Genomic DNA, 12,501 nt, shown 5'->3' with positions numbered 1-12,501 from the left:
CCTCTCCAACAATCAATCCTTAGATTTTGGGGAGAAATTCCTGGTGATTTTAATTGTGTTCTTGCTCCAAATTCTGTGGGATGGTCATTTTCTTGACTATTTGCATATGTTGCATAAACTATATTTTGGATATGGCTTTCATATGAAAAATTTTTCATGTACTTGTTCATTACCCACTGCAGACCCCTTCTACTGACATTTGTCTTCAGAATTTTAAAAGATACAGAGCACATTTGGACAATAGTTTTATTCCACAGCTACATAAAAGGTCAGAGGAATATCAGAATTATGCATGTGAAATGGAAGAAAAGCACCTGGGCAACTGTGCATAGAGCCAAAATCAAAGTTCCTGTGATACAGGAAAACATCTGAACATTTATAACAGTTTTGAGCCTTACCAGATTACAGAAGTCAAAGCTAGCCAAGAGCTTTTGGGTTTGAATTTTCGAGCTTTTCTAGAAGGAAAATGTTATCCAACAACCCCTTCAAGCACCAGAATTTATTTTGAAATTCTGCTGTCTCTTAGATTTTAATTAGGAAGTCAGAGTAGATATTGGTGGTAGAATTATAGTAACAAGGGGATATAACACTATAAAAAACAAGGGGAACATAACACTACACTTTGCACCTAATTCCCTTGTGGAAAGGCTTGCTCAAGATTTCCAAGGTCATTACCCTAAGTGAGGTCCTCCATTCATTAAATCGAAGACCTGAGCTGGATTTAACGACTGTTTGAATCGACGAAGAAACTTTACTCCCTGATTGTCTCCACTCTTTGAGTTAACAAAAACTAAAAGAGGACTGGCACAGGATGGCGGGCATGTGGCTTTCCAGAAACCTGTAAACATAGTTAGAAAGAATGAAATAAATAAGGTTTCCTAATATGAACAACACAAAAAGAAATCATGGGAAAGAGGAAGATAAGGATGAAGGACAAAAAGAGTACATTTTATCATGCATAATGTAAATGCTAAACTGAGTATTAGTCCTGCAAGGAAAGCATAATTGCACCAAGATTTACTAGCCTTTTTTTTCCTTTTTGTTCTGGTATTTTCAGTGCCTAGATTTAGTAAAATCCTGAAGACAATAGCTTTATTATTTTTCAACTGCTATTAACCTTTTAGAATACTTCTTAAATCTCATCTTCACAGGTTATCACATAATTGAATATATATTTTAGTTACAAGTGTTTGGTTTTCAATCTTCTTTTGCTTTAATTTTACTGGGTTGAACTGGATCATTCATGTCTGAACTTTTTAAGAGCACTCACAGATTTTAAAAGTTACTTGTACTCAGTTCCTCCCAGGAGGAGAGACTTCATGTAAGAGCCTTTTTTCAGACTGAGGTTACACTATAAAGTATAACAGAATCACTGAACAACAGAAGACCTTCACCTGTGTTTCAAAGCTTATTAAAGACAGTGCAGGTCTTAACTAATTACAGCAGGCTCTCTACAAAGTCCTTAGTCAGAAGCACTAATGTGACACTGTTGTTGCTAACATGACCATCCATGGAGGTAATGGTTTCCCAGCAACACTTCAAAATCAGACATCACATGTATAGGCTTTGACATTTGTCTCCGGCAGTATTAAAATTATTATGTTGTTTTCAATTACTAAAAAAAATACTAAAGCTACAAATAAAAAATTTCATTAAGGGATGCTAATTTAATTCCACATTATAATAATGTCTAATTTCAAGTAAGGTTTGATTAATTAATTTAAATGCCAAGAAAACTAACTTCACATATTGAATAATCTTCCTGGCATGAGTAATAAATGACAGCATGATGTCTAAGACACCACAAACCAAATAAATAGAGTGAATATCTACAGCATTCAAATAACTTTTACTAACTTCATGTAAAAAAATTCATTGAATTCCATTCAAGTTGTTGGTCTACTTTGCCATCAACACAAACTATAAAATTAAAGCAGTTAAGATTTTGTGGTATTTCTTTTTTAAATCCACTCTCTGCCTTGAAATGCAGTCTCCCACTGTTGATGTGTCTCTATCCTGAACCACCAAAAAGCATCTCTGAGTTTTGAGCATTTTCTGGGTTTTTATCTGTGCACTGCAGGATTTTTACACTGCTTGTATTTAAAAAAATAAATTAGAGAAGCTATGGAAGCAATTCCTCTGTTAAGCCTGGTAAAGTTGTTGGATCTGAGCTGTTCAGCTAGCTTATCTCTGCATAACACAAAATTACCCAAAATTTGAGAACTCACAGAAGGAGTGGTGTATGCCAGGCAGGCATCAGCCCACTTCATCTGAGGACTCTGATCATTCACTCAAAATGTTTGTAAGGGTCATAAGTAAAATGGCAGAAAATTTCTGCTGGGGCAACTTTAAAAAAATACGACAATATAATAATTCTCTAAAAATTTACACAAAAAATTATACTTCTCTCTAAATTTGCAGAGTGCATTCACCTGCTCAGCAGAAGGATTTTTAGCCTTGTTAATTTGCATGGATCTCAACAGGCACTGGAAGTCCAGAGGTATCACTGAACACACTACAGTACTACGTACCATCAGAGTCTATACTGTTTAGTGCTGTTGGAGGGATGATCGATACCTTACATTGGCCAAGTGGACATTTTCGAGGATACAGATCTTTACAGGCCGTGTGAACCTACAAAAGAAACAAAAAATTGTTTTCCTTCAGCAGAATTTTGAGGTGAAAATACAACTGATACTATGTTATCTAGCAAAAATGGACTCATATAAACATTTAGGCGTGGAGTGAAAAGGAGTGAACCGAGGGAAAAAACCCAAATGTTCAACCACAGAGCCTTGTCACTATTTCAAGAAAACATTATTTTGGAGAACTTCATCTTCAGCTTCCCCTATAGCAGATAAGAATTATCCTTTCAATGGAATCACTTGCCCCATCCCAAAGTTGGGCCCAATAAACTCCATATTGTAAAGGTCTCTTCCACAGATATTGGAAAGAAAGGCACATGCAGAGGTGGCTGCATTTCACCTAAATTTCAAGCCAGCTCTGGAGATGCCAATCATTTCCTGCTGCTCACACACAGAGCCTTGGACACTTATATGCCACAAGCTTCAACAATAAATAAACTTTTGACTCGCATAAGAAACACATCTTTTTAGACAAGTTGATAAAATTAAGAGAAAACTATATATTAGGGAAAGAGTGAGTTAGAGAATTTCAATCAGCAACCTACAGATTGCCCTGAAGAAGAGAAAGTCAAGATTTTGCAGTAATAAACAAGTTACTCCATTAATATTAATATATATTAATATAACGTATTACTAAAATATTAATAGGGGAATAGCTACTATAAAAAATACAAGAAAGTAACATATGATTATTAGGTGTAAGGAGCAGGCACCTGGACATTCAGTTTACAGCTAGAAGTAAGCAGAGAAAACACATTGCATACCTATTAAAGAAAAGCTGCATCTGTGGGTGTATTAAGAATTAACTGTGCAAGTAGGACAGTCATCAGAAGTTCTGAATGCTTGAGAGAGCTCAGTTTGCAGAAGCTGCCTGCTCCTATTTAATCCAAATGCTGGTTGTGAAATGACAAAACAAAAATAATGGCAAGCAATAAAGCTGTCAAACTGCGAGATGCTTGGATGTGGTTCAGCACACCTACCATAGCTTTACACCAAAGGCACTTCCAATCTTGCAGGCGTAGAACACTGCCACAAGTCTTGTCGCAGACTGCGCATTTGGCACTGACGGGCAGGTTTCCCTCTAACCACTGGTGAGGCATAGCTATCTGTGGAGAAGGAGTCATTAGAGTTAAATACCCAGAAAGAGAAATTAAAGGCTTTTGTCTCTCAAATATAGGTGGATTCAAACTATTTCTCGCAGCTGTGCCCTTTCATCAAAGAAGCAGGAATGCTGGTCAGCCAGGATAAGGGATACTGATGCTCAGAAGGCAACAGCAATGAATGGACCACTCCACATGCTAGGAAGAAAACATGACACCTGAAGAAAGGAGACATGTCTCACTCATGGCAGTGACTAACCATAACACAACGGGGCAGTTAAGTCCAGAGGCTCCATCATACAAACAAGTTCCCACTCGGGTATGCTGACTACATGACATCAACCAATAAAAAATACCTAAAATTCATAAAAATAGGCAGAACAGCAGAATTCCTCTGTTGCTTCACTTACCCACTCACCATGGCTGGTTAAGTCACAGCTCTATAAAGCAGTCCCAAATGCAGTGCAAACCTTTACTCAGTGCACTCTTTGTCCCATTAATACCATGGGCAACTCAGGACACTCAGGTGTTCAACTTAGTACCAGCCTTCTAGGAAGAAGCTTCACACCCGTGGTTCATACACAGCTGTGTTTGTAAAAATAGTCCATTTATCACAATCAACCTCTCAAAAGCTTTTTTTGTTTCTCCTGCTATTTTTGAAATTCCTGCTTTCATCGCCAAAAACCCCTCCCAATTCAGTGAATTCCAAACGGCCCTCCTGGGGAATTGCTCCAGGTGAAGAGGACAAAAAATAGATTGCCAAAACAGCATGGTAACAGTGTAAAAAACCACCTGTGTTTAAGAGCAGTAGGAACTTCTGGGAGCAATTCTCCAGCTGCAGAGTTTTTCCACATGTGGCCTCTAAAACCTTGTAATACATCTGCAATCTAGTGCCCGCAGTTGTGGACTTGTCTTGTGATTTAGGAATACAACTTTTGCTCTAAATACCATGTTAATCCTTGAACAGTGTTCAGGGAAATAGCCACCTGCCATTAATTTCAATGGGTCACATGGCAATATTTCTGTGGTTGGGCTTTTTTTTTCCCGAAAAAAGAAACAGTTTTGGAAAATAATGTAAATATGAATAGTACTTACACCATCTTCATCTTCAATGATATCTTTTCCAATTGAGGCTAATGTAGTCCATTTGCAGTTATTTGTTGCTCGGACAGCACATCTTTTATGTGCTTTAAACTTACACACTGCAAGACACAGATAAACATATATATCCTGTCGTATTTCCTGTATTTCTGTGATACAATTAAATTTTAAAAATTTAAACACAGACATCCCATAAAATAGCCAAGTTCATGTCACTTAGTGTTGCATACATGACACAAAACAACTAAAAGAACAATTTAAAAGAGAAAGTTCATAATAACTCCAGCTTTAAGAACTGGGTTTAACTGCTTAGCTGTAGCCCATGCTAAGTGTGCCCTGAAATCCACATCAGTCCCCGTTTTTTCAGGTGCAAGGTACAATAAATGTGAAACTATGGGTTTGCCTTTTCCAATCCTCCTGCAACAAGACTCAGATATCCGATTTAAATTTTCAGGAAGTCATGGGAGAGAGTTTTACAAAAGTATTTCAAATCAGGAGCTCTGTTTCTCTGCCCAAAAGATGCCTTTGGGGCACCATGCTGGGCCTATTTTTCTAAGAACATGAGAAAGTGAAGGGTTTACATGGTGATATTTTTATTCAGGATACGGGCATTACAAATTTTTCCAAGAGCCTATATCAAATCAGGAAGAACCTTACTTTTTACTGCACTCTTTATTAGACATCTGCTAATTGGAATACCCAGCACAAGTGTGTAGTTAGGCAGACATTCTGACAACTTAATAATTATTTGAATTTTGTTCAACTTAATTAATATGCCTAGGTAATGATACCATATTAGACCAAACAGACTGACGCACCCAAACTGTCGGTATTTCTTCTACTGGAAGTGCATGATGTAATTCTATTTAGAGTGCATTATATAAATTATTTTGGCAAAGACCATTAAAGGTTTATGAGAACTAGCCAAAAGATCAGAAGTAGTAGCCTCTGTTCAAACAAATATTTGACAGGAAATTATCAAGGCTTTGGCCCATTGCTTATCTACCATTAAAAAACATTAAGCCATGGTACAAAATGTCTTGTGAATAATAAATTTCCCATTTTAATTCCACTGATCCATTGCCAGATCAATTTAAAAAGTGAATTGGGACTATGTAAGCAACATCTGAGTTTGAGAGCAAACCTCACTTCTGGGAGATGTGTGAAAGTAAGTGCTCAGCTCTCACTTTGTTATTTTCTAGAAAGAAAGAAAAGGAAAGAAAACAAAGTTTCATTGCTTTTACAGGAACTCCCCCAGTCATTTCAAAAGTAGAATTCCTATAATCATAGAATTATTTGGGTTGAAAGAGACATTTAAAGATCATTTCGTTCCACCCTCCCCTGCTGTGAACTGGGACATCTTTTACTAAACCAGGTTGCTCAGAGCTCCATCCAGCCTGGCCTTGAACACTTTCAGGGATGGAGAGTTCACAACTTCTCTGGGTAACCAGTGTGTCACCATCATCAGAGTAAAGAATTTTTTCCTGCTATCTAATCTCAAACCACTCTCAATTTGAAGCCATTTCCCCCTGTCCTGTCCCTACTTGTCATTGTAAAAAGTCTCCCTCGATCTTTCTTGCAGGCTCCCTCCAGGTACTGGAAGGCTGCAATTACATCACCCAGAAGCCTTCTTATTTCCAGGCTGAACAATCCCAACTCTCTCAGCCTTTCCTCACTGGAGAGGTGCTCCAGCCCTCTGATATCTCCATGGTCTTCCTACGGACTCACTCAAATAGGTCAATGACCCCCAACTTAAGAAAGGCATGGACCCACTGGAGCAAGACCAGCACAGACACAAAGCATGCAAATATCCCATAACTGTCAACTAACAGGGTAGACTCACTTTTTCTAAACAACTCAGCATCACTCTCTGTGTTTGCCAACCTAAGCTGGTTCCAATCATCTAATGAAGCCAGCTCACAGAAGCACAGAAATAAAGACTGTATTTTCAAGTGATGGACCATGAGCAGTTTTCACCATTTGAACATTTCAGAGAACACATGCCACTGAATTCAGCTCCCTACTCATAAATTATAAGCGTTTGATCTTGCTTTGCCACACAGATCAAAATACAACAAATCAGGGATGAGGGGAATAGAAAATTACAAATTACAAAGTAATAGGATGTACAAACCCTACTGAGATATGATTGAACTTGATCTTAGGAACCCTGTATTCAGCTTCTTTCTCAACAAGGCAAGGAGAAAATCAATCCCAGGCTCTGAAGAACTGCAGAAAGCCACTCTATAGATGGCAAGTGACAGGTAATGTTTGCTTTTTAAGTATTGTAAATAACCTACCAACCAAATCTCAGATCAGACTCTTTGGGTTACACCCCCTGCAACCTCAGTATCATGAGGTTATGTTATAACCTCATAACTAACATAACTAACAAGTTATGTTAGTCTGAACATTAAATACCACCAGCAACAATAACCTTAAGACACAGATCTAACTTGCAAGCAAAGACAAGAAAATTGTAATCAAACCTCAATATTAGTTACCACTATGACCTAACTTCTTTTGTCTCAGATTACACTGAATCCCATTCATGAATCAGTCTGATATCTGAAATCTTTCGGAAAACATGGAGACAGATGGCTAGACATCAGCTGCCATTACTTCACCAATAAAAGCTAAAATATGAGAAAAGTCCAGTTACTCAGGAAACCTAACATTGCAATATAGTTTGTGAATGCAGGTGTGTAGTTGTTGGTTGTATGACCATACACTTTTATAGAAGAGGTACCTCAGTCACTGCATTCTATGAATGGTTCTCAACAGTATGGGGTTGCGCCATACTATGCTTCATAATAATTTTCAACAGGCATTTGCCTTATTGACTGAAAGCTAATGCAATACTGCCTTTTAGCCATCAATATTAATTTCTCATCAATATTAATTTTTAATTTTTAAAAATATTGTTGTTGTTGTTACACCCAGTAATACTACTACTACTACAATGAAGACTTTTTTGCAATACGGTATATCTTCAAAGCATCAGGGACTTCAGAACAGCTCCAACTGATTTTTGCACTTATAGAAAACAGCACTTCTGTGATACAAGTTGCAGCTTATAAACAATGCACAACTACTGATTTGATCAAAAATCTTATTTAAATGTTTTCCCCAGCATCACAGAAGGGTACATATGATATAAAGTCACAGAATAGTTTGCTACTACTCCATTCTTAGACAACAAACATCCCTTCCCTTTTTTGCTGCCTCATTCACTATTCACTCTCCAGACTGTGCAGAGAATGTGTTAAAAGTATCAGAGACAATGACTGTGCAAGTAGCGCCTGTACAATTCCCTGGGCAATGGGTAAGAACAACAGGGTTTTGTGGACAAAACCCCACAATCATAATGGAAAAAGACAAAGTGCACAAAGTGCATTTGCAGAGGTAATTTAATCCCAGTATTTTCTTACTGCTTGACTTCATCATCCTAAAGTGTTCTCACAACATTGTTCATTTGTCACAGGAGAATGCAGTTTAAGAGAGAGGTTTCTCACACTTATTAGCTTTACTTGATATTCAACAACCAAGATTCATGATAAACAAAATGCTACATGAAAAAAATAAATTTCTGAGACTAATCATAAAGGCAGTGATCCACTGGCAATGACTTAGATAGAAATGCAGTATTGGTAAAAAGTAACTGAGGTTAAGAGAGCTCTGGAAGAGTTTTTGTAGATAATGATATATCGTTCTTTAAGCTTCTTTGCCTAAACATTCCATATTGAAGCTAAAGTCTGAGGAGCATAAAAACCAAAACCGTTTCTTGGTTGAGCTAGTTTGGAATAGTTTCTAAAGCAAGGCACAGAGATCATAATTACTCTATCCTATTAAAGACTGGATGAACAATGCAGTGATCAGTCTTTTAGCCAGAGCAATGCAACACACAGACAATACTGGAAGAGTAGCTTATCTTTTGAGAAGACACAAAAGAAAGAACCTGTGGGAAGAACAGCACTGCATCTCAAAGGAGAGTCTGATTAATTTTTCTTAGAAGTCAATTGTTTGTTGAGCAGCAGCAAGAACAAAGTCTGGTTTGTTATAACTTACATCTTCAGATTGATATACTTATCAATTCTTTCACTTCTAAAAAGGTGCAAGTTCACACTAGTCTTTTACCTAGCAAAGACATTGATATACCATCTTTTTCTACACTGATTTCCACAAGACTTAGGGTATCTTCAGGGTGGCCTGCAATTAATTTGGCCAACCTTTGCCAAAGGCTACTGGGATAGAAGGTGCTCTGAAGCAAAAAGTCACCCATCATCTCCCAAAGAAATGCAGCTTGATTTGTGGTCAGACATAAAAAACCCAGCTGTGCAGGGCTGCTGGAAAACAGCACAGAATTTTTAAGAGAATAAAATATTACAGAACAACTAAACTATCAAAAAGTGCAAGATATCAGCAATTTGGTTTATTTTTACCTATAGCTAAGAGTCAAGAATCAGACCCCAAAGACTCTAAGCTACTTTCAAGACAACTTGGTGTGCCAGTAGCCCAAACCACTAACAGGAGGAGGAGCTCAGTTAGCTCTTGAAAGAGCTTCTCATGCTTTTCAATAGAAGGCATAATAGAGTAGCCTGGGATCAATGACCACACAAATAATTGAATTTAGTATAGATATAAATGGATTCCCAGTATAAAGCAGTGCTGGAGGTTTGATAAGCCAGGCATGAATATTTAAACAGGTTTTTAAAATTATGTAATGGGAAAAAGCAGCACAGAACAAGTCTGGGGAATTTTAAGACTCCAATCTTCCCAGATTGTCCTCTCAAATCAAATAGACTGTGAATACAGGTAAGTTAAAGAAAAAAAATAGATGATTAAATGCATTAGAAGTGTGCACAGCAGAAGCAAGTATCAAACAAAAATGCAGTTTTTAGGAGAAGAAATTAAGGATAATGGATTTTAACATGTATACATAATTGCAGAGAAAGTATAAAGTACCAGAGTAAAATAGTCAAATTATTTAGATTAGATATATAACTAAAGATCTTATTTTAGTTAAAAAAATAAGAAAATAGATATAAAATATATTTTATTTTATTAAAAAAAAAAGAAGAAAATAGATATAAAATAGAAGCTAAGAAGTAAGAGGAGAAAAACATTAACAGACTAAAGAATATCACAGTATCTACATGTAAAACATTCTAGGTCATACATGATTATGAAATGTGGAACAGTGAAAGGAAATCCAAATCACTTTCACAAGCTAATTGTAAAAACTGTCATCAGAACTGTGGATAAATGTAGCATTAGTTTGTCATAAATTATACAGAAAGCTGACAAACTCCAAACCTGGAAATTATGGGAACTTCCCTAATGTAAAGTTAATGCCAACACTCTGTATATTAAAAACATATTTAGATGCAAAATTAGACACTGAAAAGTCTAATAAAATGGTGATCTACAGACATTAACACAGATAATCTTATAGTAGTAATTCTTGCTAAACATCCTTTTTAAAAATAGCTATAATACTAACTTAGGAATAGATAAATGCTTTATGAAAGTCCTTTCCTTTGCCTGTGCAAATATAGCTGTATTTGTACACAGAGGCAATACAACTGCATTTTAGTTAAGCACATGATACTTCCATCTGCCAATATCAGACATTGGGAATACCATAATTGCCTTTAAACTGTCCAAAGGACTTACACACAGAGGAAAACATACGCCAGAGAAGCTGGAAGTAACCAAGCTACTTCTAATTTCTACAAAACGGATTTGTCCTGTTCCTTGGCAACTGCACCATTAGCTACATTAAAAGCATGGACAATTCAGGACAGTGGGTTAATGTTTCCTTTGTAAGATTTCCTTAATACATGTTATTATCCTCAAGTATTGTAACGGCATCAATAACAGAAATGCATTTGCAGTTGGGTTACATTCATCCAAAGAAATCAAATTATGAGTGGTGTAACTGTAACTCTTTCCTGGGCAGTCAGCTATTTTAGTAATTAAATATCTCTATGTTTCATATATATCATAAGGTCACATGATGCTTTATTTTCTGCTGGCTCCTAAAACAAGCAGACTTGTTACCACTTTTCCACAGAACTTGCAGGAAAAAATAAATAAGCTGTTTTAGGTATATTATAATTAATTTGTTCATTAAATATTATTTTTTTCAGCTAAATGCTGAAGACTTAGCCACACTTCCTTTTTCTTTGTGCTGGATTTCCCCCACTGAGCCATCATTGCAGTCAACTACATCTCTAGTCCCTCACAGAATGAGAGAATTTTTTAAACAGTAAATCACTGTGTTCTGCAGGATCAGGCAGCAGCAATAGAGCAAATAAGAATTGGAGGGGAAGGGTCATAATACTTTGTTCAATGTTAAGAATGTTTTTAGATTTGGGGCAGAAAATACCATCATGATTTTTTTTTTTTCTGAGAAGTGCTGATTCTGCAAACCAGTCAGACTATTTTGTTCCACACTTTTGATGCACAAATCAAATAAATCCTATCTTTTCTCGCAAACCCTCTCCCCTTTACACCCCAAACTGATTGCTGCAACAGAAAGAAGTGTTCTATTGAAAAAGGCACCTGGAGCAGCAGGAAGGTGAGGCAGATCATTAGCAGTCCCTCTGCCCAGAGGAGGGTCACTCTCATGTTAAGATTTCTCCCTTCAGGCTCTTTTGTTACTCATTATTGTCAGGATCATTACTCATACCGAACTTGCAGCCATCTGTCTACACACACAGCATGATAACCAAGGGGAAGCATTATTTTACCTTCACAAGACAGGCCGTGAGAAGTGACTCCAGAGAGGCTCTCTCTGCACACGTTACAGAAGGTAGGTCGGGCGTGGGAGCAGGCGTACCAGTTATGCATCCCTGAGAAATGTTCCACATTAAACTGTGCGGTCTAGTAAAGGAGAAGTTAAGACAAATTTGCAAGTACAGAACACAGCTACGGTGACTGACATTACTCATGGTTCCGTATTACGGTGGACAACAGTGAAACGCTCACCAAAAGGATTTTCCAAAGGGTATTTAGCCTGCTCTTGCTCCAAAATTCTAAACCAAAGTGTGATAATAAGCTCATATTTTGCTAGTGAAGTTCTCAACATGAAGCTTCACTCTGACATTAGACACACTTTTCACACTAAGGAGGGTGAATACTCCAGTTCTGTGTCCTGTAGCTTGATTTGTTGAGCTAGAACAGGTTGCACCAAGAGGGATGTCAGCTTACCTCATAGTGTTCTCTGGACTGAACAGACTTCAGAGAGCTTATCCAGTCCTCCATTTCTTTTCTGTTCTCAGCACACAATATTAGCCTCCTAAATGGAGTGATTATCTGAAAAAGACAACACATCCTGATTAATCCAGATGGAAAAAATCATGATAGACTATGCTATTTAATATACTCTTCCCTGTGAGATGATGCAAAAGGATGACATGCCCTACAAGGCAAGATACTAAACAGTTAAAAATATTTTCTTTAATGCCCTACCAACAACAAAATAGTTTGTTTTTCCTTGTACAATTCCCAAGATTTAAATCAGGCTTTGGTACAGGTCTCTGAAATCTACATTGATCATTACCCCTTCTCAGCTCCTCATGCACTGAGATTTAAATGCTCAAATGGCAGGCACTGAAATGCTAAAACAACCATTCTGGAAATTACTAATT

The 12,501-nt window shown here is 37.1% G+C and overlaps 1 protein-coding gene across 1 annotated transcript in view; it reads right to left on the bottom strand.

The window, feature by feature from the left end:
- Positions 1–12,501, bottom strand: part of DGKH (diacylglycerol kinase eta) — a 161,297-nt gene that overhangs the window by 48,467 nt on the left and 100,329 nt on the right. The window contains exons 5-10 of the mRNA XM_088068828.1: positions 12,062–12,166; positions 11,602–11,734; positions 4,841–4,947; positions 3,626–3,751; positions 2,532–2,634; positions 676–838 (exon numbers count right to left, since the gene is read on the bottom strand). Of these exons, the coding sequence (XP_087924954.1) occupies positions 676–838; positions 2,532–2,634; positions 3,626–3,751; positions 4,841–4,947; positions 11,602–11,734; positions 12,062–12,166 (737 nt within the window). The remainder of the gene's footprint in view (positions 1–675; positions 839–2,531; positions 2,635–3,625; positions 3,752–4,840; positions 4,948–11,601; positions 11,735–12,061; positions 12,167–12,501) is intronic.

Source organism: Pseudopodoces humilis, chromosome 2 (assembly GCF_049639895.1).
Source record: "Pseudopodoces humilis isolate 2021_Gansu_Grassland_sample_001 chromosome 2, ASM4963989v1, whole genome shotgun sequence".
Taxonomy (NCBI): Eukaryota; Metazoa; Chordata; class Aves; order Passeriformes; family Paridae; genus Pseudopodoces; species Pseudopodoces humilis.
Note: the sequence above shows the minus strand (reverse complement) of the source record. Positions and strands in the feature narration are given on the sequence as shown.